General features: G+C 42.5%; 1 protein-coding gene across 2 annotated transcripts in view; it reads left to right on the top strand.

Moving 5' to 3' along the window:
* Positions 1-16710, top strand: part of LOC138801495 (uncharacterized) — an 80650-nt gene that overhangs the window by 26794 nt on the left and 37146 nt on the right. For both annotated transcript variants that reach the window (XM_069984389.1, XM_069984388.1), the window contains exons 8-9: positions 12870-13211; positions 14157-14462. In XM_069984389.1, the coding sequence (XP_069840490.1) occupies positions 12870-13211; positions 14157-14462 (648 nt within the window). The remainder of the gene's footprint in view (positions 1-12869; positions 13212-14156; positions 14463-16710) is intronic.

Here is a 16710-nt window from a genome sequence, read left to right as displayed (position 1 = left end):
AAATGTACAAATATCCACAACTAAAATAATAAGGGGCATGGAGGATGTTAGTTACTAATAATTTTCTATTTCACTAAAATCTAAAAATTATTGTTTTCATTCAGGCCGCTAAATCTAATAAGCTGATACTTGAATCAATTGAATCAATGTGAAAGGCTGAATTTCAAGTGGCTGCCTCTGCGCGGCCTTCGTTTTAAAATTCCGCCACTTTTACTCAGTGTGAACGGGCCCTAAGGAAAACCAGCCTCCTCCTCCTTAACAATACAGGAAGGATCACAATGAAAGGTGCCACAAGTAGATCAAACCATTTACAATCGGTAATGGCTGAAGCTCCCCCTATCCCCCTCCCTGCAAAATAACCTCTGCACAAGTTACAGAACACGCCTAAAGAACTTTCCCATGGAAAATAATGGCTGCTCCCATAAAAATATGCAGCAAAATAAATAAATAAAAAAGTATAATCAGAATATGAAAACTGATCAGAAAAAAAAAAGTTTTAGAATCTCTAATCGGCATAAAACACCAAAAACAAAACAAAAAATTAATGACAGATTACCTTTGAAGGTTGACATGGATAACACAAATGAGTTAATATGCTAAGACCTCAGATGCTGGGATCAGTTGAGAGCCGTTCTGTCCTGTTCCCTTTCTGACATTTAGTGCCATCTGTTCGGAGCCATCTATACCTTCTGTTTAGTTCTTTTAAATACAGGAACCTCAAATCTAGTGACATCAGGACCTAAAGATGCCCATACCCATTAGAAGGGATGGAATAACCACAAACTTCCTCCTTAGCACCTCTTGAGATGCAAAGTCCGCTGCCAGACATCTCCAGGGGTGGCTTTTTTCTTGAAAACTAAAGAATCAGGAATTGATTCAAGAATTATTAAAAATTAAAAAAAAAATCAGTTTTTATTTTTATTTTTTTTATGATAAAACTTATACACTAAAATGACTGCAAGAAGCAGTGTGAACCTAGCTAAAGGGCCCTATTACATGGGGTGATTATCGTGCGAAAAATCGTTATATTGTTCTAATTTAAACGATAATCGTTCTGTGTAATTGCTGGCAACGATCGAAAAATCGTTTGAGTGTCATTGATCGTTGATTTAGATCTGAACCTAAAATTATCGCTAATCGTTCGCTGTAATTCCATGTTCGTTCGCTCAAGTTCCGCATTTTTTCACTAATCGTTCAGTGTAATTGCACATTGTCCATTGTTTTGCTGGGATCAGAAGGAGTAAACGATCATAGTAACAGTCGTAGTAACGATTGTATATAATGACCTTGCTCTGTGTAATATGGTGGACGATTTCAGGTTAACGATAAACAATCTTGTTTATTGTTAGTCGTTAATCGTTAAAAATCGCTCCGTGTGATAGGACCCTACCTCTGTTATCCCCACTGGAGGTGTATGACTGGTGTGACCAGTTGGGGACATGTCCCTGCACAGTCTGGCACTGTCAGTTCTGATTGGATAATGTCCAACAGTTTACAGACAAGCTCTCAATTGGTAACACCCAGCTGGTTATTCAGTCATACATTTCTAGTAAGAATACCAGAGGAACGGCACATCACTGAGCTATAAGAGAAGATGTACATTTTGACTAGCTGGCTTGTCATATGGTAGGTATGGCCTGCTTTATTCTATTGTGTAGGGGTACCTTTAGACTTTGTTCACACACACAGTATTTTGGTCACTATTTTTTCAACCAAAACCAGGAGTGAGTTGAAAACACAGAAACTGGGCAAATCTTCCCATTATAATTTTCCCCTGTCAGTTCCACTCCTGGTTTTGGTTGAAAAAATACTGACCAAAATACTGATGGAAATAATATGTGTGAACTTAGCCTTACGCTTTTACGCCTTAAGATTTTCCATGGTGTCAGAAAACAGAGGATGTGATTCCTCGATTCTAAATGAAAAAAAACAAAACACAACAGTCTCTTACAAAGCTTACAAATAACATAACATGAAAGAAAGTAGCTGTGCTTTTTCTAATCCTGGATAAACTCTTTAACCCTTTTAGGACAGAGCCCAAAATGACCTTAGGGACCGGGCCAAATTTCACTTTTGCATTTTCGTTTTTCCTCCTCACCTGCTAAGAGCTATAACTCCATCCACAGGGCCATGTGGGGACTTGTTTTTTCAGGAACAGGTGTACTTTGTAAGGGCACCTGTCAATCTATCACAAAATTAATAATGAAACCTCCAAAATATTATGTATGGGGTGAAATAGGCATTGATTGATCAGTGGCATAGCATTGATCAGTGCACTCTGCGATCACTGTATAGAGCCTAATCTCCCTCCTCCCCCCTCCCCTTTCCATAGGTTACACAGGGCCCAACTGATGGAAATGAGATAGAGGAGGGGGAGGGGCGGCTGGGGAAAGTCTTTTTGAATGCAGGTAATGGTCTATTTGCCTAATAAACGCATTTACAAAGTTTCTTAAAATCGCCTGTACTATTGATTTCTTCCAAAAAAACGAAACGACAGTGACACTTTAAGGAGTTAATGTTCACAGTTTAACTATATTCTGTTGGCTTAATATCTAGCTGTAAACATTCTACCACCACTAGAGGGAGCTCAGAATGGAGGCATGTTTTTTTTTTAGCTGCTGCCCGTTTACCATGCAGGGCGCTGTTTTTCTTGGGAGCACCAACTCACCCCACAGCACTGGCCCGCCAGCCCCCATTTTCACGAAACCCCCTCCACTCTGTGTCGCAGCTCCACTGATTCTAATGGAGCCACGTCACAGAAGGGAGACTGTCACAGTGGGGGCCTGAGGCCTGCTCCCAGTGCTCTGGGGTGAGCCGATGCTCCCAAAAAGGCCGGCGCCTTCCATGGGAACTGGCCAGCGGTTCAAAAAAAGGACCAAGCCACCTGCATCTCTGCGCCGGCACCGATCAGTTAAGGTAAACAAAACCCATAGCAATGTACCTAATGGTACATTCACTTAAATGGGAACTCCAGGTAGAGGTAAAAAAAAAAAAAAAAAAAAGAAGCATAAAGCATTACTTACCTGTCTATCCCAGTTTTGAAACTACCAAAAATCCATTTGCTTGGGGTTTTTTGTTGTGTATTATGTGGCTGTGCTTTCTGGTTGAGCAGTTGTACACAGTAATACAAGGTTCCAGAATGCATTGCTTTCCCTCAGCTGTTTAGCACAGTCACCCACCCTGTCCATTCCCCACCCAAATCTATTGCAGGACATCTTGGCTGTGTTCACACATTGCAGTTTCATTGTGTTACTCAATTATTTGCAGTACTTTATCATTTCATTGTGGTCCAACCCACACAGCACACAGTTACTTGTAACTCCAAACAGCACACTGTATTCTCTACCTGTAACACCACACAGCACACTGTATTCTCTACCTGTAACACCACAAAGCACTGTATTCTCTACCTGTAACACCACACAGCACACTGTATTCTCTACCTGTAACACCACACAGCACTGTATTCTCTACCTGTAACACCACACAGCACTGTATTCTCTACCTGTAACACCCACAGCACTGTATTCTCTACCTGTAACACCACACAGCACACTGTATTCTCTACCTGTAACACCACACAGCACGCTGTATTCTCTACCTGTAACACCACACAGCACACTGTATTCTCTACCTGTAACACCACACAACACGCTGTATTCTCTACCTGTAACACCACACAGCACGCTGTATTCTCTACCTGTAACACCACACAGCACTGTATTCTATACCTGTAACACCACACAGCACACTGTATTCTCTACCTGTAACACCACACAGCACACTGTATTCTATACCTGTAACATCACACAGCACACTGTATTCTCTACCTGTAACACCACACAGCACACTGTATTCTCTACCTGTAACATCACACAGTACACTGTATTCTCTACCTGTAACACCACACAGCACGCTTTATTCTCTACCTGTAACATCACACAGCACGCTGTATTCTCTACCTGTAACACCACACAGCACTGTATTCTCTACCTGTAACACCACACAGCACGCTGTATTCTCTACCTGTAACACCACACAGCACGCTGTATTCTCTACCTGTAACACCACACAACACGCTGTATTCTCTACCTGTAACACCACACAGCACGCTGTATTCTCTACCTGTAACACCACACAGCACACTGTATTCTATACCTGTAACACCACACAGCACACTGTATTCTATACCTGTAACACCATATAGCACACTGTATTCTCTACCTGTAACACCACACAGCACGCTGTATTCTCTACCTGTAACACCACACAACACACTGTATTCTATACCTGTAACACCACACAGCACACTGTATTCTCTACCTGTAACACCACACAGCACGCTGTATTCTCTACCTGTAACACCACACAGCACGCTGTATTCTCTACATGTAACACCACACAGCACTGTATTCCCTACCTGTAACACCACACAGCACTGTATTCTCTACCTGTAACACCACACAGCACACTGTATTCTATACCTGTAATAACATATAGCACACTGTATTCTCTACCTGTAACACCACACAACACACTGTATTCTCTACCTGTAACACCACACAGCACGCTGTATTCTCTACCTGTAACACCACACAGCACGCTGTATTCTCTACCTGTAACACCACACAGCACACTGTATTCTATACCTGTAACACCACACAGCACACTGTATTCTATACCTGTAACACCATATAGCACACTGTATTCTATACCTGTAACACCACACAGCACACTGTATTCTCTACCTGTAACACCATATAGCACACTGTATTCTCTACCTGTAACACCACACAGCACACTGTATTCTCTACCTGTAACACCACACAGCACGCTGTATTCTCTACCTGTAACACCACACAGCACGCTGTATTCTCTACCTGTAACACCACACAGCACTGTATTCTCTACCTGTAACACCACACAGCACACTGTATTCTCTACCTGTAACACCACACAGCACACTGTATTCTCTACCTGTAACACCATATAGCACACTGTATTCTCTACCTGTAACACCACACAGCACGCTGTATTCTATACCTGTAACACCACACAGCACGCTGTATTCTCTACCTGTAACACCACACAGCACGCTGTATTCTATTGATATACAAGTAGAAAAATTGCACCGGCACTACAGGTCTTCAATCACGCCACTGATATCAGGTGTGGGGTACTCTCACCTTTAGGTGTATCGGTGGTGCTCTGTTCAAACAGTAGTCCATAGGCATCTCATATAGAAGAAATAGGCGAACGGCACATCACCTTGAAATAAATTCACCTTTATTGTTCCGTAGGACAGTACAAAAGTCGGCACATCAGAGAGGACCTCACTCCTTGCCCACGCACGTTTCTCACTTGTTAGCGCTTTCTCAAGGCATTCTGGGTAGTGGGGCGTACTCTCTACTACATATACACGTAATCACATAAATTTACATAATTAAAAACATATGGTTAGAACACAGCCTAGAGGAAAATGCTATAGTCGTTTCTATCATTCAAACCGAGACTGCCTAATGCTCCCGTCTCGATTATAATACGAGCCTCCATTTGTAATAGCATTCTATGGAGGTCCGTATTACCATCTGATTTTACCCTTTTTAAACCTGCGAATTTAAGGCAATTTTTATCGGAATTATGACATTCTTTCATATGGTTAATTAATCGTGGACAGCCTTTACCCGTAGTGAGTGACCGCATATGTTCCTTCACTCTCACTTGCAATTTTCTAATAGTTTTCCCAATATAGAAAAATTTACAGGGACAAAATAAAATATAAACCACATTTTTTGTTTGACATGTTATAAGATCTTTTACAAAAAATTCCTTACCCCCCACACAGAAATAGGAATTCTCCACCATTTGGTTACATATATTACAATTTCTACACTTGTGGTTTCCCTGCGGTACCGCACCGTCTAGCCATGTACCTATACGGTTATGTTCCTTTATAACCCCTTCTACTATTTCATCTCTGAGGTTTCTACTCCTACGGAAGGATATCAATGGGGGAAATTGTGTCTTTTCTTTCAGTGTCTCATCTTCTTGTAATATATGCCAATTATGTAAAATGCTATTTCTAATATGTTCAGACATAGGGTTAAATTCAAAAGAAAAAACAAATCTATTCTGCGTCTTTTTATTTTTCTTTTTAAAGACTAAATCATCTCTATCTATTCTCACTGCTTTTTCAAATGCTCTAGCAATAACTTCTTCTGGGTATTTTCTTTCTCGTAACCTACCTATTAACTCTTGAGACTGTAGTAGAAATTCATTATATTCACTATTTATTCTTCGGAGACGGATAAATTGCCCATAGGGGACTGAATTCTTTACATAATGAGGGTGATAACTATCATAATGGAGTAGAGAATTAGTAGCAGTTTTTTTCCTATACCCCTTAGTATGCAGTTCACCATTTTCGATGTACGCTGTCACATCTAAAAAATTAATAGAGTCTCCTCCAAATTCAGCTGTGAACTGCATATTAAGGGGGTTTTTGTTCAAATAGACAGCAAATTCCAAAAATTCCTCCTTAGAACCCTCCCACAAAATTAGGGTATCATCTAAAAATCTTCCCCAGTATTTAATTTTGCACAAAAAGGGATTATTGCTAGAGTAAACATAATCTTCTTCCCACAGGGCTAAAAATAAATTTGCTAGGGTTGGGGCTACTGGAGTCCCCATGGCCACACCTGTACACTGAGCATACCATTTATTATCAAACATGAATGCGTTATTTTTCAAAATAAATTCTATGGATTCGCAGATAAATTCTGCGCATTCTCTATTTTTATCCGTCCTGGCCATGATCCTCCTGATTGCCGTGACAGCATCTTCATGTCTTATTCTAGAATACAAATTTACAACGTCAATGGATACTAAACACATACCTTCACCTATATATAGGGATTTCAGTTCTTGTAATAACATTTTAGTATCTCTCAAATACGAGGGGACACTCGTCAATAAGGGACGTAGGAACCAATCAGTGAATTGGGACAGATATTCTGAAACCGAACCCCTGCCCGCCACAATGGGGCGACCAGGGGGGTCCACTAAGGTCTTGTGGACCTTGGGTAAGAAGTACCAGTATGGTTTACTGGGACTTACCGGTATTAATTTTTCAGCATCCTTCTTACTTATAGTGCCCTTTTCCACCGCCCCTCTTAGCAATGTTCTCAGGCGATTTTTATATCCCTCAGTTGGATCCCCAGGCAAAGTTTTATATGTTTCTGGATCTCTCAGTTGGCGCATAGCTTCTTTTAAATAATATTCTTTGGACATAACAACTATATTCCCTCCCTTGTCGGCAGGTTTCACAACGAGTTGTTTGTTATTTTTTAACCATTTAACTGCCCTCCTTTCTCTCTCCGAGAAATTCATTTCTACCAAAGGGTATTGGAGTGTTTTTACCTGTTTTTTCACATTATTTGTAAAATTGTATAAAAAAGAACCTGCCGTCAAGGGAGGGAAAAAGCTGGATTTATTGCCCCCCATGAATTTGCTGTCACAATGAGGTGTGTCATATACATCCTCACCCCCCATTAATTCACATAGATCTCTCAAGACACCTTGTTCTTCTGTGGAGAACTGACTATAAGTACTAAAGCCCAAAGGCCCTATACACACTGGGGTTTGGATAGCTACATTATGTGTGGGTGGTTTATCAGATACATCATTAAATATTTTATGGAGGTTAATCTTTCTCATAGCTTTTTCTAAATCTATATCGAACTGTGTTTCATTGAATTTATTTACCATACAATAGTTAAGACCTCTAGATAGAACATTCATACAGTCCTCAGATAATATAACATTTGACAAGTTGATCACATTATTACCTGTAGGATCAGTAGAAGCCGCGTCCGTCAAGCCTGCCAGGACACCTGCTTCCGCTTCGTCCCACCCCTTGTATATACGGGGCTTCTTTTTCCTTCCCCTACGTGTCTTTGTTCTAAAGGGGGTATGTGCTGGGAAGACCTCTCACCTCCTGCACCTCCCTCCTTAGATTGTCCATTTTTGGTTAAGTCTCTATCCTCAGGTGTACTCGAGTCAGAACCCGAATCCGTAGTCCAGTAGTCCATATTTTTCTTTTGACGTTGTTGTTTTCCCCCAGATCTCTTTAACTTTCTTTTTCCAAAGTTGCTTGTACTCCACGAGAATACTCTCTTTGTATCGTAATCTTGCTTGTCTCGAAGGAATTTATCCCTTTTTCTCGATTTAATTTCATTTTGTATAGGGATTAATTTTTGTTCCATTTTTTTAATTATTTGTCCATATTGTTCGTCAGGTAGTCTCTGTTTTGACACACGCTGTATTCTCTACCTGTAACACCACACAGCACGCTGTATTCTCTACCTGTAACACCACACAGCACGCTGTATTCTATACCTGTAACACCACACAGCACTGTATTCTCTACCTGTAACACCACACAGCACACTGTATTCTATACCTGTAACACCATATAGCACACTGTATTCTCTACCTGTAACACCACACAGCACACTGTATTCTATACCTGTAACACCACACAGCACGCTGTATTCTCTACCTGTAACACCACACAGCACGCTGTATTCTCTACCTGTAACACCACACAGCACACTGTATTCTATACCTGTAACACCACACAGCACGCTGTATTCTCTACCTGTAACACCACACAGCACTGTATTTTCTACCTGTAACACCACACAGCACGCTGTATTCTCTACCTGTAACACCACACAGCACGCTTTATTCTCTACCTGTAACACCACACAGCACACTGTATTCTCTACCTGTAACACCACACAGCACGCTGTATTCTATACCTGTAACACCTCACAGCACACTGTATTCTCTACCTGTAACTCCACACAGCGCGCTATATTCTCTACCTGTAACACCACACAGCACTGTATTCTCTACCTGTAACACCACACAGCACTGTATTCTCTACCTGTAACACCACACAGCACGCTGTATTCTCTACCTGTAACACCACACAGCGCGCTATATTCTCTACCTGTAACACCACACAGCACTGTATTCTCTACCTGTAACACCGCACAGCACACTGTATTCTATACCTGTAACACCACACAGCACGCTGTATTCTCTACCTATAACACCACACAGCACACTGTATTCTCTACCTGTAACACCACACAGCACGCTGTATTCTCTACCTGTAACACCACACAGCACACTGTATTCTATACCTGTAACACCACACAGCACACTGTATTCTATACCTGTAACACCACACAGCACACTGTATTCTATACCTGTAACACCACACAGCACGCTGTATTCTCTACCTGTAACACCACACAGCACGCTGTATTCTCTACCTGTAACATCACACAGTACTCTGTATTCTCTACCTGTAACACCACACAGCACGCTGTATTCTATACCTGTAACATCACACAGTACTCTGTATTCTCTACCTGTAACACCACACAGTACACTGTATTCCCTACCTGTAACACCACACAGCACGCTGTATTCTCTACCTGTAACACCCCGCAGCACGCTGTATTCTATACCTGTAACATCACACAGTACACTGTATTCCCTACCTGTAACACCACACAGCACGCTGTATTCTATACCTGTAACATTACACAGTACTCTGTATTCTCTACCTGTAAAACCACACAGTACACTGTATTCCCTACCTGTAACACCACACAGCACGCTGTATTCTCTACCTGTAACACCCCGCAGCACGCTGTATTCTCTACCTGTAACACCACACAGTACACTGTATTCCCTACCTGTAAAACCACACAGCACGCTGTATTCTCTACCTGTAACACCACACAGCACACTGTATTCTATACCTGTAACACCACACAGCACACTGTATTCTATACCTGTAACACCATATAGCACACTGTATTCTATACCTGTAAAACCACACAGCATGCTGTATTCTCTACCTGTAACACCATATAGCACACTGTATTCTCTACCTGTAACACCACACAGCACGCTGTATTCTCTACCTGTAACACCACACAGCACGCTGTATTCTCTACCTGTAACATCACACAGTACTCTGTATTCTCTACCTGTAACACCACACAGCACGCTGTATTCTATACCTGTAACATCACACAGTACTCTGTATTCTCTACCTGTAACACCACACAGTACACTGTATTCCCTACCTGTAACACCACACAGCACGCTGTATTCTCTACCTGTAACACCCCGCAGCACGCTGTATTCTATACCTGTAACATCACACAGTACACTGTATTCCCTACCTGTAACACCACACAGCACGCTGTATTCTATACCTGTAACATTACACAGTACTCTGTATTCTCTACCTGTAAAACCACACAGTACACTGTATTCCCTACCTGTAACACCACACAGCACGCTGTATTCTCTACCTGTAACACCACACAGCACACTGTATTCTATACCTGTAACACCACACAGCACACTGTATTCTATACCTGTAACACCATATAGCACACTGTATTCTATACCTGTAACACCACACAGCACGCTGTATTCTCTACCTGTAACACCACACAGCATGCTGTATTCTCTACCTGTAACACCATATAGCACACTGTATTCTCTACCTGTAACACCACACAGCACACTGTATTCTCTACCTGTAACACCACACAGCACTGTATTCTCTACCTGTAACACCACACAGCACTGTATTCTCTACCTGTAACACCACACAGCACTGTATTCTCTACCTGTAACACCACACAGCACACTGTATTCTCTACCTGTAACACCACACAGCACACTGTATTCTCTACCTGTAACACCACACAGCACGCTGTATTCTCTACCTGTAACACCACACAGCACTGTATTCTCTACCTGTAACACCCACAGCACACTGTATTCTATACCTGTAACACCACACAGCACGCTTTATTCTCTACCTGTAACACCACACAGCACGCTGTATTCTCTACCTGTAACACCACACAGCACACTGTATTCTCTACCTGTAACACCCACAGCACTGTAGTCCCTACCTGTAACACCCACAGCACTGTAGTCTCTACCTGTAACACCCACAGCACTGTATTCTATACCTGTAACACCACACAGTACACTGTATTCTCTACCTGTAACACCACACAGCACGCTGTATTCTCTACCTGTAACACCCACAGCACTGTAGTCTCTACCTGTAACACCACACAGCACTGTATTCTCTACCTGTAACACCACACAGCACGCTGTATTCTCTGCCTATAACACCACACAGCAATGTATTCTATACCTGTAACACCACACAGCACACTGTATTCTCTACCTGTAACACCACACAGCACCCTGTATTCTCTACCTGTAACACCACACAGCACACTGTATTCTCTACCTGTAACACCACACAGCACCCTGTATTCTCTACCTGTAACACCACACAGCACACTGTATTCTCTACCTGTAACACCACACAGCACGCTGTATTCTCTACCTGTAACACCACACAGCACGCTGTATTCTCTACCTGTAACACCACACAGCGCGCTATATTCTCTACCTGTAACACCACACAGCACTGTATTCTCTACTTGTAACACCACACAGCACTGTATTCTCTACCTGTAACACCACACAGCACACTGTATTCTCTACCTGTAACACCACACAGCACACTGTATTCTCTACCTGTAACACCACACAGCACACTGTATTCTCTAATTGTAACACCACACAGCACGCTGTATTCTCTACCTGTAACACCACACAGCACGCTGTATTCTCTACCTGTAACACCACACAGCACTGTATTCTCTACCGGTAACACCACACAGCACTGTATTCTCTACCTGTAACACCACACAGCACTGTATTCTCTACCTATAACACCACACAGCACACTGTATTCTCTACCTGTAACACCACACAGCACGCTGTATTCTCTACCTGTAACACCACACAGCACACTGTATTCTCTACCTGTAACACCACACAGCACTGTATTCTCTACCTGTAACACCACACAGCACGCTGTATTCTCTACCTGTAACACCACACAGCACTGTATTCTCTACCTGTAACACCACACAGCACACTGTATTCTCTACCTGTAACACCACACAGCACACTGTATTCTCTACCTGTAACACCACACAGCACACTGTATTCTCTACCTGTAACACCACACAGCACACTGTATTCTTTATCTGATATTATCTTATATGGGATATACTGTTTATGCCTTGTTTTTTCTCCAGGTGGGATTGGCAGTGCCGGCTCTGATCCTCTCTGCCATTTAGCATCATTTAATTGTGTTACTGCATCTTTTTTGTGAATACGCTGCAGTAATGCAATGACACTCCAACATGTGTGAACATAGCCCTAATATCACTGCAGAGTTTTACACAATCAGCAAAGTTGCAGCAGCTGCTTCTGGCCAGTCAGAGATGAATCAGGTGAATCACTCAGGGGATTGGCGGATCCAGCCAAGCCTCCTGTGAAATCACGCCCTGCCCCCTGTCTGCATCATCAGCCTGTCCTCAGCAAACACACACAATGTGAGACAGAGACATGCAATCTTTATCTCCTAGGGTGGGACAGCAGTGGGAGCAGGAGACAAAGTGAATTGGCACAGAGGCCATTTTTCTTCACTTCCTGGATGTCAATCAGCTACCAGTGTGGCAGAACCGCACAGATATGGTAATACATAATATAGACACATCTATATAACTTTTAATGTACTTTTAATAGAAAAACTGTTTTCCTAAAGCCAAATAGTGGCAGGAGGCAACTCTCAATTGTAGCCAACTATGACATGTTGCTAACACATTTTGCAAATTAACATGAAATTGGAGGACACAATGACTAACTCCTTTCTTTGTTAATTTTTTTCTCCACAGATCTTATGTCCTCCCCAGAACTGGGAGATATAGTTACACCGAATCTGCTGGTGGACGGCCAGGCACAGCTCCAGTGCACAATCTCACACTTCTACCCTGATGATCTCACTGTGAGTTGGATTAGGAAAGTGATGGACAATGAGGAAATAATTACAACAACTGAGAAATATAAGATAATCCTCCACAAATCACAGCAACAGCGGGATAAGACATTTACCTGTACAGCGTGTCTAGTGCTTACTCCATCCCTGGAGGATCAAGGCTCAGAGATCATCTGTAGAGTTACACATCCCAGCCTGGCACAGCCAACACAGAGGAGCACAGGGCAGCTGCAGGTGTGGGGTAAGTACAGGGCAGCTACAGGTGTGGGGTAAGTACTGGCAGCTACAAGTGTGGGGTAAGTGCAGGGCAGCTACAAGTGTGGGGTAAGTACAGGGAGCTACAGGTGTAGGGTAAGTAGGTCGTCAGGAAAGAAAAAACACAAGAACATTTGTTCTGCCGGTACAAGTACAGCAGCAACCCAAATTGCAGTGGTGTTTTTTTTTTTTTAGAAATTAATGTGCAGAAGATGTAAAATAAAAGCTGCTATTTTCTACAGATGTGCCACAGTAGTGCTCAACACATTGTGCAGCAGTGGGATATATGTGTGAATGTGGACAGCTACTTGGTCACAGGGGCTCAGTGGTTTTTGGGCACCGTGCGCCTTTTAAAAAACCCCGAAGTATCAAGGGGTCAAAATGTATGACTAAAGTGACAAGTCAAAAGGTGGAGCTTGTTAGACCATAGGAGTGTTATTCTATCATTGATAGAGGCCTTTTTTTTTTTAACAATTTTTTTTTTTTTAATCTGGGCCATTTTTGGTAAATGCCAGATTTTTATATATCGCACAGATTGTACACTTATAGCAAAAAACAATTTATGTACTTTTTTAAATGGTGGCATACTTTTATGCAATAAAAACCATTTATTATTTTTTTTAAAAATCGCCATATTTTGAAAACCATTATTTTTTTTTTCTTTTACCGACAGAGCTGTGTGGAGGCTCATTTCTTGCGGGATAAGGTGATATTGTTTGTGGTTAAATTATCGGGCACATGCAACATTTTGATTCCCTTTATTGTCATTTTAGAGAGACTTTTCATTTAGTTTTGTGATTTATTGCTTGTGTCTAAATTGATCAATCTACTGCATGTAGTATAATGAATAATTATAAGCCATCTGGTTATGGATACAGCCACTTGGGCTGACTCTAAATTTAGCCCAATAAAGATAATTTTTTTTTTTCAGCAAAACCAACAATTGATCAACCTATCCGGCTATTTATCAATGACTCAGGAGATGTAACAGCAACTTTATCACTTCTAAGGTTTTATCCCAAAGACATAATGATCACATGGAGCGATGGCCGATCCCTGGAGAAGAAGCCATCACAGGAAACGGTCACTGACAATCCTGATGGAACATTCTCCACCAATACTGAGTGTAAAATCCCAGGAATGGTATTAGAAGAAAAAGATTTCAAAATAAAAGTGACATGGAAACATGAAACAATGGAGAAGGCAGAATGCAGAGAGATGTTCATAGGACACCAAGGTGAAACAATGGACCAAAGTGACTGTTATGCAGGCAGCATTTACCTAAATTGCATATTTTGATTTTAATCTTGATTGTGACTTAAAGGGAACCATTCACCCTGTGGCCCCCGGCAGAAACTGACATACAGTGACGTAAAGGTCAATATACTTCCCACATCGCTCCCGGTCCCGTCCCGGATCCAGTTGTTGACACGGAGAAATCGCCGATTCTTCTTCTCCCGCCCATTATGGTAATGAGCTGAGATGAGTCCAACGTCCATAGGAAACGACGGACGAGTCCAACTTATTCATGAGGTCCTCTTCTCGTCGCCGCCCATCCACGCCTCCTGGAACTTGATTGACGTCTTCAGTCTTCTGACGAATTCCCACGCAGGCGCCGTTGCGATGGTCTTGTCACCTCTTCTGCGCCTGCGCGGTAAACAGGATACGTGTTCGAGACAATCGGCGGACGCGCAGTAAACAGTGAAGCTGCGGAGCGGCTTCAATTGTGAACTGCGCATGCGCCGAAAACGACTGTCACCACGCCTGCGCGGGATCCGGCTAGAAGAAAGAAGACGAGGAGGAAGAGGACCCGGCGTCAATCAAGTGTCGGAGGCGGGGAGAAGGCTGGACTTCGGACCTGGCGGCACTCATTACCATAATGTGCGCGAGAAGAAGAATCGGCGATTTCTCTGTGTCAACGGGATCCGGGACGGGACCAGGAGCGATGTGGTGAGTATATTGACCTTTATGTCACTGTATGTCAGTTTCTGCCGGGGCCACGGGGTGAATGGTTCAGTTTAAACTGACAGAGTTTAGTGTTGCAAGACAGTGCTTAGAGACTATACATCTTTGCCAAATTTTCTGTCTGATCAGAAACTGGTGTTAGTAGCAAAACTTTCCTCTCAGTATGGACAGTAGGCAGCATTGGGTGAAACCTCCTAACTTCACAAGACGCCATAATTCACCATGTGTGTGACCTAGATCTGTCCTAAAGCAAAGTGTCCATAGACCCCTAACCCTCCATACACCCTAAGGCTATGTTCACACTACGTAAGAGACCGGCCGTTCCGTGACCCCGGCCAGGTCACGGAACAGCCGGTCTCTGGCCGGATCATCTCGGCCGGTACTTAAGTACCGGCCGGATGATCTTTCCGGCCACAGAGCTCTGATGCGGGTGCATCAGAGCTTCCCATAGCACACAGTAAAGAGAGCTGCCCAAGCGAGTGAGCGGCTCGCTTCACTGTGTGAACTGACAGGTCTTTCTGCGGCCGGAATTGACTGAATTTCGGCCACAGAAAACTGACGTCAGTTATTTGCGGCCCCGTATGGGATCCCGGCAGGAGCGTGTACGATGTGTATACGGTCTGGCCGGGATCCCATAAAGAAACAGGCATTGTTCCACCGCGCCAAAAGTACGGCCGTTGTTGCCATCGTACTTTTACGTAGCCTTAGCCCCTTAATTAACATATGTCAAAGAAGTCAAGAAAGGGGTTAAACAAGGGTCCTAGATCTCAAAGTGCTTTTAGACCATTGGACTGTCATATCATAATGTTACTAAAAGGATGGTGTGTGTGTGTATATATATATATATATATATATATATATATATATAATCTCTATGGAGTGTGACCATGGACCATAAAAAGTGCTATATGGGATATTACACCATGAACCATACCATGTTCTATATAGTGTATTACTCCATGGACCATACTAGTTTCTATATGGGATATTACACCATGGACCATACCAGTTTCTATATAAGATATTACACCATGGACCATACCATGTTCTATATAGGATATCACACCATGGACCATACCAGGTTCTATGTAGAATATCACACCATGGACCATACCAGGTTCTCTATGGGATATTAAACCATGGACCAAACTAGTTTCTATATAGGATATCACACCATGGACCATACCAGTTTCTATATGGGATATTACTCCATTTACCATGCCAGGTTCTATATGGAATATTACACCATGGACCATACCAGGTGCTATATAGTATATTACTCCATGGACTATACCATGTTCTATATAGAATATTGCATTATCATGACACCACACTACTCGATGCTGTTGAGGCTGCTCTCAATTACCCAAATTCCCAAATATCATTCTACTCTGAAAACAAATCTTTCATTTACTAGTGGAATTTGAAACTTTTTCTTCTTCCCTAAACATTCCAGACAGAAAATTCTGGGTAGATAGATAGATAGTAGAAGATAGTCCACGGCACACCAGGTAACGGTG

Source organism: Dendropsophus ebraccatus, chromosome 9 (assembly GCF_027789765.1).
Source record: "Dendropsophus ebraccatus isolate aDenEbr1 chromosome 9, aDenEbr1.pat, whole genome shotgun sequence".
Classification (NCBI taxonomy): Eukaryota; Metazoa; Chordata; class Amphibia; order Anura; family Hylidae; genus Dendropsophus; species Dendropsophus ebraccatus.
This window is presented reverse-complemented; position numbering and strand designations above follow the sequence as displayed.